Source organism: Ylistrum balloti, unplaced genomic scaffold, assembly GCF_031769215.1.
Source record: "Ylistrum balloti isolate Yb309-2 unplaced genomic scaffold, AGI_CSIRO_Ybal_v1 Utg371338, whole genome shotgun sequence".
NCBI classification, from domain to species: Eukaryota; Metazoa; Mollusca; class Bivalvia; order Pectinida; family Pectinidae; genus Ylistrum; species Ylistrum balloti.
In genome coordinates, this window is record NW_026782711.1 from 1,271,807 (window position 1) to 1,290,558 (window position 18,752).

General features: G+C 34.9%; 3 protein-coding genes across 3 annotated transcripts; 2 read left to right on the forward strand and 1 right to left on the reverse strand.

Annotated features, from left to right (window-relative positions):
- Positions 1–1,316: 1,316 nt before the first annotated feature.
- LOC132562099 (apolipoprotein D-like) lies at positions 1,317–3,110 on the reverse strand. The gene is made up of 4 exons (XM_060226829.1): positions 2,976–3,110; positions 2,580–2,643; positions 2,255–2,416; positions 1,317–1,552 (listed from the first exon to the last, which is right to left on the reverse strand). The coding sequence occupies exons 1-4, from the start codon at positions 3,108–3,110 to the stop codon at positions 1,317–1,319; spliced, it is 597 nt and encodes a 198-aa protein (XP_060082812.1).
- Positions 3,111–6,103: 2,993 nt separating this feature from the next.
- On the forward strand, positions 6,104–7,574 carry LOC132562097 (apolipoprotein D-like). Its single transcript, XM_060226828.1, has 4 exons — positions 6,104–6,238; positions 6,540–6,603; positions 6,862–7,023; positions 7,339–7,574. The coding sequence occupies exons 1-4, from the start codon at positions 6,104–6,106 to the stop codon at positions 7,572–7,574; spliced, it is 597 nt and encodes a 198-aa protein (XP_060082811.1).
- A 5,669-nt stretch (positions 7,575–13,243) lies between these two features.
- On the forward strand, positions 13,244–16,550 carry LOC132562068 (uncharacterized protein C3orf38 homolog). Its single transcript, XM_060226798.1, has 3 exons — positions 13,244–13,365; positions 14,478–14,668; positions 15,695–16,550. The coding sequence occupies exons 1-3, from the start codon at positions 13,248–13,250 to the stop codon at positions 16,340–16,342; spliced, it is 957 nt and encodes a 318-aa protein (XP_060082781.1). The 5' UTR covers positions 13,244–13,247; the 3' UTR covers positions 16,343–16,550.
- Positions 16,551–18,752: the final 2,202 nt, after the last annotated feature.

Here is an 18,752-nt window from a genome sequence, read left to right on the forward strand (position 1 = left end):
TCTTCTATAAGCGAGCTGTGAAGGGTGTCATATATAATTAATACATATTCAGCGACAGGCAAACAGGTACATTATAACTAACGATTTGTTGTTTGCTGGAACGAAGAGGAAGATTTCAGAGTCGGTATTGGACAAAAATGAGGGATATAATTATTTAACAAGGAATTACAATACCTAAAATATATATAAAAATTATCATAAGGGAAAAACAACTTTATAGTGCAGTGTAAAACCTATACAAAACACAAGTCATAGGTACAATCCTTTGACAGCGAAAATGTCAAGAGTAAAATTATTACAAAATAATTTCCTTTTAATCAAATGAATGATTTACATAGTTATAACTTTTCAATAAAGCCTTGAACATCATCAATACGAAGCTTGTATCGGAAATAAGCCTTAAATTCTTTCCTACACACCTAAAAATTTGAAATTCGTGTTGGAACGGCGACGACACATTGTCATAATTGCTGCTATGCTAGACGGATGACAATGTCGAAGATGAATAGGTCATTCAGTTAAAATAAAATCATCGGCTAGGACAAACACACAATGGGAGTTTTGTAAACATAAATATTGAGATTTTATATCATTTGTGGCATGCTTGTCTGCCTGCTAAGCTCAGTCATATCACGACAGTTTATAGACAATTTAAAAATATATGAGACAGGTACTACAGTCTGTTCTCCAAGTTATTCTATTTTTAAGACACTAGTCCATGATACCAACCACTGGACTGCTTAAACCATACTATAAAGAACAGAAAAACATCGTACGTTTTAATCGCCTTTACTTAAAAAAACAAAAACAGTCGTCAACAAAAACAAATGATTATGAAACACTAAAATGATGTCATTGTATTACTTTTTTGTATTTTTGGTGTGATGTATTTCCATCTTCACAAGAACTGACATCACCAACACTCGATAACATTCTATTTATGTATATGAGTATGAATCGCACTAATTTGTGTACATTAGTCTGGGTGTTTCCTTGAACTAAGTCTGTGCATCTTACAATCACTTGGTCTTACGGTAACTAGATCTTTTGTCATGAAATGTGTTACTTAAGTATTCCTGTGTATCTCTAACCCAACCAGTGTAATATATAAATCCTAATTCCTAGTACCAATCATTACTTCTAAATACAAATTTAATCAACAGAACTACAGATATAACAATATCAAAATATCTAACATAAAGAATGAAAATGGTAAACGGAACTAGATATGTCTTTTGAATATGTATATTTGAGTCAATGATGTTTTCACAACGAGCTATTTACATTTGTACATTGTGAATATTTCCACAATATTGTCACTGCTTGACGTACATACAGTCGGGACCATGGTATGTCGCTACTGGTTTGTTGATAAAGTTAGTGAAGCCTTGATCTTTGAGGTACTGAACTATTTCTTCATCATAGTCACGCTTGAATGTTTCTGGGTCTCGCGCCAGTACGAAGAGTGTGGCTTTCAGGTTGTCGGTCACTACAGAGTACTGGTACTGGTCATCCTTTCCAAACGTTGTAGGTCCTAGTTTGATCACCCAGTCTGAAATGAATTTAAATGAAGCTGATTCACGGGCTACCAACAATGATGCTGCCATCAAGAATAAAAAAAAATTGTACCTGATTAAAGATTTTCTGTAGGTTATAAAAACGAATCCTTACTGGGTATGTTTAAATCATCAAGAAAAATTTAATATAGAAAGGCAATCGACTTGAAGCAGCCCATAAAACGGAAGTCCATGGTAAAGTATTAACTACTTTTGAATCTTGATATTAACATATATCGTTCTACTTAACTGTATTGTACATATACAAATTTATACAATAATAACTTTACATAAATCGAGTGCAAATCGTAATCTCATTATCAGCATCCATTCCATGGAGGCTCTCTTGTGAAACAATTACCTTAAGAATCAAGACTCGTTTTATATATCTTATGGGAAGTGTCTTACAATTGCCCGACAGAAGTAATTTCCTAATATTCTCATCAAACTAGAGGTCACGGTTAGGATTGGGTTTGATTGAAAGTTTTATTTTCATTTTAACTTTGTTTTGAAACAAGTTGTAAGCTAGCTAGAGCTATTTAGAACAATACCTTATTCGAACACGTCCCTTCGAGATTTTCAATCAAACATAGTATTGTGAGTTTAGTAAAACAGTGTCGCTACATAATAAAGGATGCATATCCATGAAAACAGAGTTTGAACTTTGAACTTTAAGTGGTATACACAATTATACTTACAAGGGGCTGGGAACGGAGCTGTTTCGAGATTGACGGTCAGCTTTCCTGGCTCATTGGATGGAACTGCGTATCCGTTGATAGTTTTGAGCGTTCCGTTCGGAGTCTTCAGATTTTCTCCATTACGAACGAGCACATTCCCAGAACCGTCCGTTGACATGGAATCTATAAACGATAGGAGCCAATCGACTTAACTTCATGTAACGATAAATCGAAACACGTCACCGTGCTAATTAATGACGACAAAGAGCAGTATATAAGAAATAAGAGGTATGACAGTTACTTCGAAAATTTGTCAAATATGATAACAAGATTTTGTTGGACTTACAGTCAGCAGTTACACACACGGCATCCTTTTCAAACGTGGCATATACTGACTGACTGGCGTACATCTGTGGAAAATAGGAAATACATTGAAAAAACAGGTGATTATAATTGACAGTGTTTGAAAGTCGATTTTATATCTAAAGAACTACTATGACAATGATAAGTTTTAATTCAGCCGACTTAATCTTGCAACATGGGGATCTTAACCGGAAGAGAATGATGATATATTTTGGCAAACATGAGACTTAAACTTTAAAATCTTGAATATGTGTCAAGAAATAGAAAAAAAGGAGAATAAGGATAAACAAACACAAAAAACAAAACAAACCAGACATCTATTTTAGACTATAAGACACTATATTGGCCATAGCTTGTTGATTCTGTTATAACCACATACCTGATACCATCGTCCTAAGTATTTCGGCACGTCCAGTTCGGTGACGGTTTTAATACCACTTCCTAGACCAAAGCTGTCTAATAGGAAAGCTGAAATTGCCGGGGCAAACAGGGCGATCAGAAGTACACTGTGCATTTTGTTGTCGGCTCTACAGCAGGTAAAGTTAGGTTAATGGAATGATAGAGCTTTGTCTTATATAACAAATAAGTTATATAACGTTTGTTATTCACGTTTCTGTCAACACCGTCTAAGACACGTGTTCAGGACAAATAAACGGGCAGTGACTTCCCTTATCTAAGACTGGGTTATTGCACAATTATCTCTATGTTAGTTATACATATTGTCTCAAAACGTGCAATGTGTCTCCCGTTAATGGTACATTAAGAGCCCGAAAATGAGTGTTTCCTCTTTTTTCAGTGCATATGTAAAATTCAGATCATTCATACTTACGAAATTCCTGATTATGTATAAAAGGTAGTATTCTGATATCCATATTGATTACATTGTGAAAATATTCCCAAAATATACACTTTTGAGTTGAAAATGTCTTTCTGCTTTGGATATATATGCTTCATCAATTAAAATTGTTTCATGGCAAGTTTATTTTATGATTGTTTATAAAATGTCTTCTTTTCGTGAGGCACTGAAGGATGTTATCCTGAATGACCATCTGAGTACCTTATTCCGTGTACCAAAACTCCAACTGAAACACGACGCTCCATATGTAAAGGCACAAGTATAACACGTCAAAACATACATATGATATAATGAAAACAAATTGAGCAGGGACTCAAATAGATTTATACCCCACTCCCTGATTTTTAAAAAATGTTTGGTTTTTCATTATATCTCTTGTACACAAACTGTTGGAAACTTTATTTCAGAAGAATGACATTTAAACTCGACAGTTGACTACGAAAATCTCATCAACTGTAGAACATGATGATGTGATGCTATTTTATTTCAAACATATTCTATTGACTGAATAAATCAAAAGGAGTGAACAACAAGCATATAACCTATATATGTATCCCTTGCTTCTGGACACATAATTCATATTTGGAAATAATGGAAACATAGAAAACATTTTAAAAGAAACATTTAAAGACAACACTGATTAAAAATCTTCTTTAGACCTATAACTCATATCTTATTATAAAATGAATTAATAATAAAAAGAATATTCGGGTATTTTTAACACAAAATCCATATGGGTCGAATGTCATGCAATTTTTTATCTATATAATCTCCCTATGTATACAAGTACCTTCAATGCTATATGATGGTCATATCCTAAAACACTCACACACACACACACACACACACACACACACACACACACACACACACATATATATATATCCGTATGTGTTCTAACTGACCATGTTATTTGGCTGAGATAAGTTGATAAAAGAACTTATTGCTATGACAATAGATATGATATATATTCTATATCGTTTAGTTACTAATACTAATAATCTCTGTGTATTGAGAGACATCTTGATGTTAATTACCTCATGAATTTTTAAACAGATTTTCAGTGGCATGGATTAGTTATCTATTTTGTAAGAAAAAAATCACATTAGCTGATGAATAATTGTTATCACATAATAATAAGTCAATTACGATAGTAATACCATTGTTATTCATGAACTTTAAATGATAACATACCATTCAATAAGTGTTATGATTATATAATGTTCATGTGGGCATGGGTCACCCGATGGTAAGATGTGATATTATGGTGTAAATATAAACTGTTTAGGAGATATTTTGTGTTTCAGCTTTGTACGGACGTTCCGACGTACGCATGGACGTACATACAAAGCGATTACTACATAGATAAAGGTAGTTCCATCATATGCGGTACTAAACACACCAACAACACTCAGGATATTTACTGTGTACATTAAAGTAGACTGTATAGTTGTACAAGCTTATCTTTCTTGGTAAATACTACTACCGGAGCAATGTTCTATTAGATCAGTACGTCATATACATCACACGTGGTCGGCTTATCATTATTTACAAAATCTGCATGTGAACAAAGAACAGTCACTGTTAAAAATATTGTACAAATGACACACAAGTGAATAGCACCTTTTAATACAAAAATTAGAATTAGATACAATATACATTTGCATTGAATCAAACGGCAGCATATAAATTGCTTTATTATTTTAGGACACGCCGTTAAAGCCATGGCTTAAAGACTTAAATCGCTAGGAGGTTACCCTAAAAAATAAAAACTAACCGAGATCAATGTTAAAGATACATTTTGCAGGGAGATGAATCAACCCCATAATTTAGAAATGAAGCAAGCTAACTTTTTTTCAACATTGGAATTATTTTAAAGGAAGACCATGTACACTATTCAAGTGGATATTCTGAACGACATTTTTCATATGAATAAAAACAACTGGCATCTGTCCACGAACATAATCTAACCCAAACAATTCCGAAAGGTTTGTACAAAAGGCACGAAAATAAAAAGACACCTATAAGTTTGAAATTATTTGGATTTCGGAAAACTATTTCCTTGTTTTCGTTAAACATACGCACACATATATTTATATCAAATACGGGAACAATTTCGACAGGAAATTCAAATCTGAAACCTTCGTATCAACATTCTCGGTATTTAAATTGGCCAGGAACAAAATGATTGGTAGCATGGGAATGTTGGCGTTATCATAATGCTATGATTTCGTCGGTATAACATGCTTTTCTGAACAACTTTTTCCAATGTTTTAATCGATTTGAAATCTCCCTTTGTAACATATTAGGAGATAAATATTGATGCTGATTTCTGTACCCCTACAGACACATTTTTTTTATAAATAATTTACCAATCAGTTTAATAGGAACGAAGACGGAAAATTGACGTCATGTGCTGTGATTAATTTTGAATATATGTTGAGAAATGCACACCCATATAAAGAAACTCAAGAATGTGTCTTGCTATTATCTTAGTCCAGGTGTCAGTGGTCAGTTTGACGTCATGAGCACATGCTTTACAATGTGTTGACAGAAACGTGAGTTATCAGCTTTATGTAACTTTATTTGTATATAAGACGAGGACTAGCAACTATTCCATATCTGCAATTGAATTATACAGTTACAACAAAATGTACAGTGTACTTCTGATCGCCCTGTTTGCCCCGGCAATTTCAGCCTTCCTTTTAGACAGCTTTGGTCTGGGAAGTGGTATCAATACCGTCACCAAACTGGACGTACCGAAATACTTGGGACGATGGTATCAGGTATGTGAATCATTCGTCTTACAAACCAAGGACAGATCTATGTAGGTAGAAACAACAATGATAATAATGGTAATTAGTAATTAATCATTATACGAATCAAACTATAACATACAGTATTTCGACCGCCTAAGGCTATTCGGTAATGCTGTTGGTCAAATCGTGAAACCTACGAAGGTGACCGCGATGTTTGATTACTAGTACAATAAATGATACTATGATATGTTTTACAGCGTCTTAAATAGGTTCCGAACAAAAGTACTGTTCTTGTCATTCATTTAATAATTCATTATTGAATCCACAGATGTACGCCAGTCAGTCTGTGTATGTTACTTTCGAAAGGAACGCCGTATGTGTTACCGCCGACTGTAAGTTTGTCGATGCATTTATCAGCGTATCGGAAAGTAGTATTTTACAAACAGTCTAGTACATATAAACCGTATTTTTTCTGCGTTTCATTTTCAAAAATTTACTTGTCAAAAAATCAATTTAAGCTCAAAACTGATGAATTTTGGGTAAATCATACACATAGGAATTATTTGCACGAAGGACTTTGGCAAGTCATCCGTATCGTTTTATCTCCTCATTAGCGGTTATTTCTATATAAATACAAATCAATATTATAGATTCCATGTCAACGGACGGTTCTGGAAATGTGCTCGTTCGTAATGGAGAAAATCTGAAGACTCCAAATGGAACGCTCAAGACTATCAACGGATACGCAGTTCCATCCAATGAGCCAGGAAAGCTGACCGTCAATCTCGAAACAGCTCCGTTCCCAGCCCCTTGTAAGTATTTTTATATATTTTTCTTTAGGCAAATGCATAACGTCACGTTCTTTGGTGAAGGGTTCACGTGACTTCCTGTAATTATCAAAGTATGCTTTGATATGCATAGCGTCAGGTGAAGGTCACTCTCATTCTACCTTATTTCTGCAAGAAGCATGAAGATCCTGCCATTTTACCAACCTTAACATTACAGCTAGATATATTGAACTTTGAATAAGGAAGTTTTAAAACGTTCATAATTAAGTATTGCTTGCACGCAATGTATCTTAACATATATTATTCGTCATCATATATTCACGTAAATGGTCCTTTCAGACTGGGTGATCAAACTAGGACCTACAACGTTTGGAAAGGATGACCAGTACCAATACTCTGTGGTGACCGACAACCTGAAAGCCACACTCTTCGTACTGGCGCGAGACCCAGAAACCTTCAAGCGTGACTATGATGAAGAAATAGTTCAGTACCTCAAAGATCAAGGCTTCACTAACTTTATCAACAAACCGATAGCGACATACCATGGTCCCGACTGTATGTACGTCAAGCAGTGACAATATTGTGGAAATATTCACAATGTACAAATGTAAATAGCTCATTGTGAAAACATCGTTGAATCAAATATACATACTCGTCTTCAAAAGACATATCTAGTTCCGTTTACCATTTTCATTCTTTATGTTAGATATTTTGATATTGTTATATTTGTAGTTCTGTTGATTAAATGAAAATTAAAACGATATATCTGACCAGTTTTTGTATTTTTTAGAAGTAATGATTGGTACTAGGAATTAGGATTTATATATTACACTGGTTGGTTTAGAGATACACAGGAATACCTAAGAAGCACATTTCATGACAAAAGATCTAGTCACCGTAAGACAAAGTGATTGTAAGATACACATAACTTAGTACAAGGCAACACCCATACAAATGTACACAAATTTGTGCAAATCATACTTATACATAAATAGAATGTTATCGAGTGTTGGTGATGTCAGTTCTTGTGAAGAAAGTTCCGAGAGGGGCAAACACAGTAAATGTACTTTCCATTTGCATATTATCAAGTGAGAAAAATGATACACGATTCAGTTTTTAGCGAATTGAGCCGTATCTCCAGTGAACAAGCATTCCATTTATCTATTGCTGATAATAATAACAGCCGAATTCTCCTAACCTATCATCATATGACTTCTTCATGGTGATTGAACAAACACACCTACATTGTATATATATTAGTGAGTGTCGGTACTAAAACTGTTAACGCACAATTATATATATGAAATAAAGGAACCAGTGATTCGTGGTTTGAAATGTTTGAATTGACATTCAGTTTATTGAATATAAAACCTTGAATATAAGAGACAAAGGGTTGAAAGGGAAACATTTTTTCTCTACAATCGCACCTTCATGTTACAAAGGCGATGCACTTATAAGTACATTGCTTCGTGTTTGTCTTCTGAGAAATGTCTGACCTGCTTTGCTTTATATATTTGCATATCGAAAAAAACAGGGGTTGCCTCTTAAAAAGTCATTCTAATGACTTCATAGTCGTCAATATTCCTGTACTTATTAAACAACTAGAATAATTCACTTAGCCGCCCGTCTAGAAATCAAGGACCTGTTCTATATATCACGTGTAAATCTTTGTTTATAGCTTTGTTTTATTGAATTTCAGTCTCTGATTTGTTTGTTGGTACATGCATACCTTGTTGTTTCAATAGCATGTAATGCAATACCCTGAAACGACCACTGTTGTAACATTTGTGCATTTTCGACCTTTCTTTTAAAATAAGATCTACCTGTCCTACAATATAAAAAAGCAGAAGTAATTGTACCTTTTGTTGTAAAGGAAGTGTTTCCGTTTTGCCTTATCTTGGAATTTATGTATGGTGTTTAATTATTTGTCTGTATTGTACCCAATGCTAAATTTGTGTTGACAGAAGTTATTCACTTATTTATGGAAATCCTTATAACAGATTCCCTACCACTTCTTTAAAGTCACCATTGTCCTTTACGATTTCACAGATGGTAACTGATGGAAATATATCGTAACCCACTAGTATACTCCTACAATAGTTTACAATAGTGAGGTGGTACAGTGCCCTTCCGTTTAATATTCTAGGACAACTGGGTACCTGGATCGGAAATTCTTTTTATTTATTTATTTTTTTTTTTTTACAAGTTTCTATGTCCGCGTTTTTCTCAAACACTACAAAACAGCGCATATTAAGCCAAAAGCTGAGATGTAGAATGTTTAATTGACAATAGCAGTGCCGTAGGTTGTGATACAATTTTTGAACAGGCTCTATTGGCGCACTCATTTAGCCTTCTTCTCAAATGTGGATTTCTTTTTTATCGAACAGTCTGTCACGAAAAATAACCATTGCCAAATACCTTATCTTCACTTTTACCTGAAGTCTTATCTTTAACTGAGAACACGTTTGCTGCCCATGGCTATCTGATATACTCTCCAGACCTGGAAATCGGAGACTCGACAAACTTCTTTACATCAGTTGCTTACCAATATATTGACATACAGCGCGACCAATACCGACAGTTTTCAAACTTAGTAGTATGGTAACTGTGATTATTTCAATTTTTCTACAGTGATTTTTCCCATTGCTTAGCGGTACTATATCCCTGTTTCTTCAACATATGGTTTTGATTTAAAGTTAACTGTGGTATGACTGAGTGAGGATCGCCGTCAACTCAAAGTTTCTTATTCTAAAAATCCATCCTTATATTGGCAATTATTTGCTGTATTTTAATATACTCGTGCGATATTTAGACCTGGATATTTCGATATTGCAGACATAATGATAAATTCCGGAACAGGTTTATTGACGTTCATTATCTAGCTGTGGTACAATACACTATTATGATGACTCATACATTGAATTAGTTTCCTGGCAATTGTCCATCGCAACAAGGCCGAATCTTGACCATTCCCTATACTATCAAAAACCCCAATTCTTAATTACCTTTTTCTCCCCTAAAAGAAATGTTCATTTCTGCTTTTGATAAATTGTCTACTACTTAATACACTGCATTTTTTAAGAAATAATCTTGCGGAGTTTTTTTCCCGTTTATCATTTTATTTCACTTCCATCATTTTATTTATAGTAATGTTCTTTTTCCTCAACTCATTTAATATTCAGTTGTTACGGAGGTATGTTCCTGTTGACCACGGTACATAACCCCCTCGGTCTAAATTCTCATATTTCGGAATGTTTCGGACCATTAGATCAACTGCCAAACAAACTAATTGGATTTGCTTTGTACACACGGCCTACACCGGGCTGTCTTAACAATCGAGAACAAAGCTCTTTCTTAGATGCAGTTTTCAGCATTACAAGGAAAGTTGAAAGCTCTGCAATATCGGAGAAAAGTTACGGGTACACTGACCCACCTTTTACAAATTATAGGGTCATTTGCTGTGATGGTTTAGTGTGTTGTTAATGGATCGTTGACTCCTGGAGTAAATTATTCGATAATGATGCCTTTGTCTAAGTGCTTGAAAGTAAGTCAATATGAGGGAATGACACCGCGGTGATCGGCGCTGGAAATTCACTCATAGGTTTGGTCTTTATTGTTTCGGTATATAAAGTGAAAACACCAGCAGGACCTCGTCATGTAAAATTATTGACTTTGAAATTCACCGTCCGCCGAATATCATAGCACAAAGAATATTTTAACTAGATTATAGAGATTAAAGTCAACGAAAAAGAGAGATAACAGCGGAACGTGTACTTTCTCTTTGAAACCATTCAAACTAGATGTACCGTGAATGCATGTGATTATGTCAAAGACGACTCAATCTTCATCTGGGAATGATGTGTCCGGGGTGACAAAATCAATTATCAGGACGTGAATTAGGATACGGAATAGACGTATCTAAAATCATTTTGCTTCTCTTTGATGTTATTTTTATTGTTGTATACATCAATACATTTTACAGCTCGTAACAGCATTAGCAATAATATGTCTACTGAATTCTTCATTACCTCGCACTGTAAATAAAGGTCACATGTACAAACAGGGTCGATATCTTTTAAAAACAAGACACGACAAAAAGGGAGATATCCGTCCATATTCCAAATTAGGCGTCAAAGGGAAGTTTTCTAATAAAACGTATATATTCTTCAAAACAACAATACAAGATAACTATCAAAAGAAAGCCATCACTCAGAAGTAGACATATATTAAAAGGAAGATGTGTGTATAGACACTCGTTCAAAGGTAAAATGCCTTCACAAGGAATTGATCTGTCAATTCTAAATATCCTTCAGATGAAAGTTGATTGTTAAATTTGTATATTATATTTGAAATGTTTCTCTCAAAAGTGGTATATCTGTCAAAAAAGATATTGGTCGAAAGGTAAATATCACGTAAGAGACATATATCTATTAAAAGTCAATTAACTTTCAATAGAAATGGAAATGTCCTTCAAAAGTAAGAAAACGACCGAATGGTAAATATCTACGGAATCGTACACTGGCTTTCATTCACACACACGGCGCACGCACGCACGCACCCTGACACACAAACACACATACACCCCCCCCCCCCCCCCCACACACACACACACACGAATATACACACATGAATATGAATATATTTAGATAAATTTAGAAATGGAAATTAACTAAATATATATTATCTTGAATGTCGAGTTATAGATTGATGATGATGATGATTTGAAATACTTTTTCTTAAAGGAAAATTCATTACGCGATCGGATCTCAATGTCTCCTCTCCTACCGCCAGAACTTTGTACTATATCTAAATATACCTATTCAAAATATTCTATAGAAATTTTAGCAGTAACAGCTGACCTTAACTTCAATGCCTTAACTAGCAAGGAATACAGGATACTAGGCAAGAACCGGGTCTCGGCATGGAATGAAGTCAATGGTATATTCACGCCTCAGTATGTCACATCAGCGAAAAAGGACAGAGAGGAAAAGAAAGATGAGATTGGTGCTTGATACTGTTATCTTGTCCACGTTTTGTTCTAGTAAAATACCATAACAATGAGCAATACTCTGTTGTATTTGAGCCATGAGGTGCTTTCTTATAGATTTCAGATTTACGGAAATCATTTTCCCCAAGAAATATTGTGCATCAACAAGTCCCAAACGGTTTTTGATGTTGAACCAATCAGTGTTAACAATTAATGCATTAATCGACCATTTTAAACAACATTTTCTATTGGATTGTCTCACGTAAATGTACTTATTTTTTCAGTACCTTTTCACAGACCAGATTTTAATCAATTCTTAGGACAGAAACGATCTGCATTAGAGTTTCAGGGATACAGTAGTCATCTACATAATTAATATTGCCACGAATATCTTCATTAAGCATTGACGGAAATGTATATACATATACTCTTCTGTTATTCATTGCAGTACCTCCAGTCACTGCATTGATTACTTGACTTGAACTGGTCACCAAAGGTGAACTGATGCTTCGGCTTGGTCAAGTAAACATAGCTGTCTGGACATCATTTTCAAGGCACCACTTCCCAAACAACAGGTTTCAGATTTCAGACGAGCAGTCAAAAACGTCGGACATATTCTATGAATATGTTTAAGGTCTAAATGTTCTGTCAGCTGTGTCGTGATTCAAAGTGTTTACATACATTTGATAAGCATGGCGACTAAAAAAATACGTCATAAAAATATACCATCAGTGGCTTTCTTCAGACTTCATTTCTTTCAGACCTACTGAGCCAACCCTAGGACTTTCAAGTTTAGCAAGGACACGTGTCAATGGTTTAAAAAAACTTTAAACTTGTTTTCCCAACTCGTATGCAAAATATGTATACGTAATATTGATGAATATTAACAAAGCACAATAAGATTCTTTCTTTATTTCTTGATAGGAGTCAAATACCTAACCTCCCGTTATCACAGTCTTTTTTTTAATCTGTTTCCAGCAAATGAAAATGCTTCATCCTGACAATTCAGATTTGCGCTTGGAACATACGTTTTGACATACAATTAAGTATTTAGATACTCTTTTGTGGAAAAAGCAAGAATGAATACTTAAATCAAAAAGATATTTTTTTAAAAAAAAAAAGGAGAGATAATATGTGTCCTTACTGCGAGTCGAACCCTATCTTAAGTGTAGGAAGTTCGTTATTCGGAATACCTCTGATGTTATGTATTGGCGTCGAGGACAAGTGAAATCGCTAGCAGCGGTAGTCCTGCCCATCAGAAATGGATCACAATGAAAAGGCTGGAAGTAAAGATATTTTGGGAAGACTCTCAGATTTAGAACTCAGTGAACTTAAAGATACTGTCACGAGGAAGCAAATATCGGCTTATGGACGTAAAGGTAGTAGAAAGTGTACCACGTCAGGCTAAGAATCTATGCACAGTGAAAGTGAAAGTAACAAGCTCTATTCACAGAAAATGTACTTATCCAGTGAATGATGTACGTTACATTCATTTTATATCAATGTTTGCACGGGTGTGTATTTGGGTAAAGACAGTTACGTATACACTGATTGCTCTGTTTCCCCAAGTTGGATACAACCCCTCACATTGGTAATATTACAGCATTTTAGTGGGATATTCCTTTGCAGATGATTTGAAGAACTTCACGTGCTTATATGAAGAATATTTCATAAAAATATCATTTACCCCCAAGCGAGACTCAAACTATTGACCTCCCACAATCTAAGCCAACACTTCAACTTGGCTAAAGAGAAATTCTCTGTAGTTGAGACCCATACTTCACTTATGTAGTTCTTCTGTTTAAACTGAAGAAATAACAGACATCATCAGAATGGAACAACAGAGCATTTTCTGTGATGATAAGATGACATAATTTGCCACCAAACTGACCTTGTTAGGTCATCTCTTTGTATGTTGTCTTAGATAAGTTAAATAATTTTGGATTCTGTGGATGCCCTGCTAAACTTTTTATATCTTCATAAGATGGACATCATTAAAGTAATATATCTGAAAGGTAAATGTAACTATGGAATGGTTGTCATATTGTGTCATCTATTGTTTATGAATGGAGTCAGCAAGATTACATTCATATTGCAAAATAAAACACAAAAAGGAACACTACTTAACATTTTGTTAGAAAAATAATAAAAATTCTATTTCGCAAAAAAGCAGATTGTGACCTCTCAGAGCTGGTTGTCTATTAGGTTTGTAGGTTGCTTTACATTTATACAGTTCATTAAGCGTTTTAAAAACAAAGTAGACATTTTAAAAATTCTTTTTAAGTAGTTTTTATTTCGAAGATAATTGGGAAACTGTGGTTATGAAACCTTTCAGTTCAGGCAATGTCTTTGTAGTGGTGATAATCATTGACAGTGGATCCTAACTCCAGTGTAGTGGCAGACATACAACCCGTTAAATAAATAAGGAGTATATGTCCCATTTCTGTAGGGTTTTTATAACAATGATAATGATTTTGATTCTTTTTTCCAGAATGCATCAGTGCTATTGTGTCATACAGTGAGTCTGCTCTTGAACTTCTGCACAGAAAGAAACTCAAGCGAGATGTCCTGTTCCAGTACCTATTTGACAATAATGTTGTAGTACCTATCAATGCTTCAAAAGACATGCTTATTTACTCTATAATAGAGCTTTGGAAATCACGAAATCAGCAAAAGAAACAGGTATCAACTATAGTTGTCCATTTGTATCAGTTAATACTGTCTTACAGTTTTCCAGCTTCAAATTCACGCCTGTTAATAAGCTGTAAAGTTATTAAAAACCCCAGTGAAGACCACTATCATACTATATGTCAAAAGTAAGTCGATCCCTTTGGTTTATTGCAATACTGAAGTAAAACCTTTTGCTGTTTCTTGCTATTATCTCCCTTTTATGCTATCTGTGAAACATCACACTGGTGAATGTATTATAATCAAAGAAGCCTAGGTGTTCAGCTCATTGAATTGTGTACCGAAATTATCTCTTTAGCTCATTTACTCAGCTTGGAAAAAGTAGATTTTACACTCTGACCTTAATCCCTAACAATTCTAAACTTTGAAATATAATGTCAGTCTAGCTGGATAAGAAGTAGGGTCAGTAAGTGTATGTAAAAATGTGGAACCCATTGTCAGCTAAATCAATGTCGACTTCAATAACATTTTCAAAAAAAAGGTAGAGTAGAAATGTCTAGGAATGTTGAAGGCTTCAACCAGTGCGCAAATAAAGAAATTACTTTCAGGTCAAAGGTGTCAACTATACTATAACTAATCTTTCTTGGTAGCCTTTGGTGTCCAAGAGAGTTGATACCTGTTGGGTAGCAAAATAACTGGCCAGGAAACCCCCTGTAGCCAGCCCCCACTGTCAGACACCAAGTCTTTCATCCCTACTGTTGACATTCATCTAAAAAAATTTGAAACGTTACAATGTTTGGTCTACTACAAGTTATCAAAAATGTTCAAATAAGAAAGTGGTTTTGATCGACTTTAACATTAAAAAGATCATTAGTTTGTAGATATATTTTGATTGTATGAATTGGGAAAGTGATTATATGAGGCTTTTTCAAATAAAATAAAAATTGTCTTTTTAGAAATTCAAGTTTTAAAGAAATTTAAAGATTCAAATAATATCAAACCTGTACTGTATACACATATGATAAATTATTTCAACAACAGGACATGGCACGGCTAAAACATAAGCACTTTTTGTTTCAGGATACAACTCCAATTGTACAAGCCGATCAGCAGCCTACACAGGAAAGACTAGAGAACAAAACACAAGCTCACTCTCCCCAAAATACACCAATCAATATAGCAATTACAGTCAATGTAGCCTCTCAGCAACCAAGTCCATCAAAAGATGTGCCTTTATCAGAACAAGTTGGAGAAGCCTTCACAACTTGGTTTTATAAAATGTTAAACTCTCAAAACCCAACGACACCCGATGCACCAGAGGATTTTGGTTCCCATCATTTCTGGCCAGATGTGAACTTTAAACTTTTGTGCTTGACACCACAGCCAGTGGATGAGGAATTATCGGGTGCTGACCTGACAACGCAAAGGTTATTGGCTCTTGTCAAAGAGGAACAGTTACTTTTCAATCCTAACATTAGTAAGGAAGGCCTAATGGTGAAATCCAACCCCCATGGACAACTGGTGCTAATTGTGTGTGGAACAATTCACAGGAGCCAGGACTGTTTGGGCGAGTTTGAACAACTATTTGGTTTACTTAGAGATCCTCGTTTCAATAACAATTGGAAAGTAAAATTCACAAAACTAAGGATTAAAAGTTCACAAGTAACAGCGATGCCAAAGTTGACAGATCAAGCACTGAGTGAGGTGACTGCTCTTATTCCAACGTAGTCAGATCAAGCCTTGTCACTGATGTGACCTTGAAGTTGAACTACTTTTTTGAGGTCACGCTACACTAATTTTCTGCTACTGAAATTCTGTGTTAATATCAAGAGTAAAGAAAATAATTTTCTTTCACTTTTATTGTCATGTACACTTGAAGTATAAGATGAAATCACAGTGAATAAAGTGTCTGAGGCGTTGGCCTCATCACAATTTATATGCCATCATATGTTTTTGTTTATGCACAACATATTTTGTCTTGCACTCGAACAAGGAAAAAACAGGATAAGAGAAAAATAATCTTTCACCTCCTTTAGAGTAAGATAGATGGATTTCAACCCTTGGGGGGGAAATTATTAAGCTGTCAAACACTTGGCAAGCATTGTGTTTGACAACTGAATAATCATCTCGGGTTGAGATCCCCCTATCTCACCCTAAAGGGGATGAAAGATTGTTTTAATACATATTACTTCTAACAAATAATATCTATTCAGGTAAAAGGGCATTCAGTACATATAAAGAGAAATCACAAAACATGTTGCTGATATTGTTCAATAATTAAAATAACACTTACTTTAAGCTTTAATTATTTGCAGCACATGGTAAACTGGAAAAACAACACCTCAATATCAAATGATCACATAACCATGATTATGTTGACTAGAGTACTAAATTACCAGTGAAATTTTTCAGGGTGAAAAAGTATTATGTCATGAATTGATCATCAGTATCTGACCAATGATGTGTGACAGAATGCTATATACCTAGGATTACCAATAAAACCACCAGGCCCTGGTTGTTCAAAGGCAGGTTAGAGAAAGCCAATGGTTAGTGACAAGTTTCAAAGATAGACCCAACCAACCAACCCGAAGGCTCATGGTGACCTATTGCTATGATGATTTGTCTTGTCGTGCGTTGTAAACTTTTCACATATTCGACTTCTTCTCACGAACCACAGAATGGATTTTGACCAAACTTGGCACAAAGCATCCCCATGGGAAGCCTCTTCAAGTTTGCGAAGAAAAAGGGCATGACACCAATAGGGGCCCCAGGAGGGGGGAAAAGGGGGTAAAATTAGGTAAATCTTTAAAAATCTTCTTCTCATTAACTGACAGTCAGATTAAGTTCCTATTTGATATTTAGGGTCCTTATGGCATGGTTTACAAAGTTTGCGAATGAAAAAAAAATCGGGTCAAAAACGGCCCCACTAGGGAGCGCTCAAAAGGGTCGAAAATTCAACTTTGACCGATTTCAAACAAATTTGGTAGACAGCATCCCTTAGTGAAGGACATATGAAATTATGTTGAAAAAAGTGATAATGTCCCCTTTGGGGCACATAAGGGGTGTAAAAGGGGCCATATGTAAAAACCTTCATTATATGACTACTTCTCAAGAACCAGTGGATGGATATTGACCAAACTTGGCACAAAGCATCCACATGGGAAGCCGCTTGAAGTTTGCGAAGAAAAAGGGTGTGGCCCCAATAGGGGCCCCAGGAGGGGGGAAAAGGAGAAACTTGATACGAATGTTCTACACAAGGTCCTGGCAAGTGTTTTAACTTTTTGGGGCGATTCAAAATCCAAGATGGCCATCCTGGCCTCTGTTTGGCTACATTATGGACTTCCTCTCAAGAACCATTGGGTGGGTCATGTTCAAACTTGGTGCAGATGTTTTACACATGGTCATGCACAAGTGTTGTTACATTTTGCAACATTTTAAAATCCCCAGATTATTGATATATATTCCTCAGGTGACCGTTAAGGCCCCTTGGGCCTCTTGTTATATTTTAATTTTGCCTTTAACTCTCTTGTTTTTTCAGTAACAACACTTAAAATTTTTCACTTACCACTAGTAGATTTAAACTAACCTTTGAGCAACCTGAGCAAGCGAACTTATTTCCAAAGAAGTCAAAAGTCTCCTCAAATATGTATTTCTTTGTATTAGCATAAAGCTACATGAGGATCCTTTTATCAACTGATGAAATTACTTAACCCACCCTGAAATGGACATTATTTGTTGTGTGTTTTATGGCATAAACTTCATCTTATTTCATTGAGTATAAGTCATTAAAATCACCAATTAGCAGCAGTAGTCTGTCATTTATATTGGACTGTTTCTGAGAAGCTTCTATAGGTGTGAAAAATATCTGTATATCGCGTAAATATAGATCATACAATGTATAAGTATTGTATATCAGGAATATGTAGAGTGTACACTGTATGTATCTTTGAATATTTGATCATAATATTTGGATACATCTTATTGTGTGTCTAGTTTTATAGGGATACAGAAAAAAAGGATTTTATTTCGATTAAAGTATAAATAATGTGTTTGAAGATCTGAGTGAAGAGATGACAAGTTATTGATGCAGAATAAGAAAAATTAGCATACTTGTATATGTAGTTTTCTATTCATTGCT

Bases quoted from the DNA above. Each gene is read 5' to 3' on its own strand.
- LOC132562099 (XM_060226829.1), bottom strand. From the start codon at position 3,110: ATGCACAGTGTACTTCTGATCGCCCTGTTTGCCCCGGCAATTTCAGCT. The intron at 2,644-2,975 runs GTATGTGGTTAT...TATTTTCCACAG, and splicing joins ACTTAGGACGATGGTATCAG to ATGTACGCCAGTCAGTCAGT. The intron at 2,417-2,579 runs GTAAGTCCAACA...TATCGTTTATAG, and splicing joins CGTGTGTGTAACTGCTGACT to ATTCCATGTCAACGGACGGT.
- LOC132562097 (XM_060226828.1), top strand. From the start codon at position 6,104: ATGTACAGTGTACTTCTGATCGCCCTGTTTGCCCCGGCAATTTCAGCC. The intron at 6,239-6,539 runs GTATGTGAATCA...TTGAATCCACAG, and splicing joins ACTTGGGACGATGGTATCAG to ATGTACGCCAGTCAGTCTGT. The intron at 7,024-7,338 runs GTAAGTATTTTT...TGGTCCTTTCAG, and splicing joins AGCTCCGTTCCCAGCCCCTT to ACTGGGTGATCAAACTAGGA.
- LOC132562068 (XM_060226798.1), top strand. From the start codon at position 13,248: ATGGATCACAATGAAAAGGCTGGAAGTAAAGATATTTTGGGAAGACTC. The intron at 13,366-14,477 runs GTAGTAGAAAGT...TCTTTTTTCCAG, and splicing joins ATCGGCTTATGGACGTAAAG to AATGCATCAGTGCTATTGTG. The intron at 14,669-15,694 runs GTATCAACTATA...TTTTTGTTTCAG, and splicing joins GAAATCAGCAAAAGAAACAG to GATACAACTCCAATTGTACA.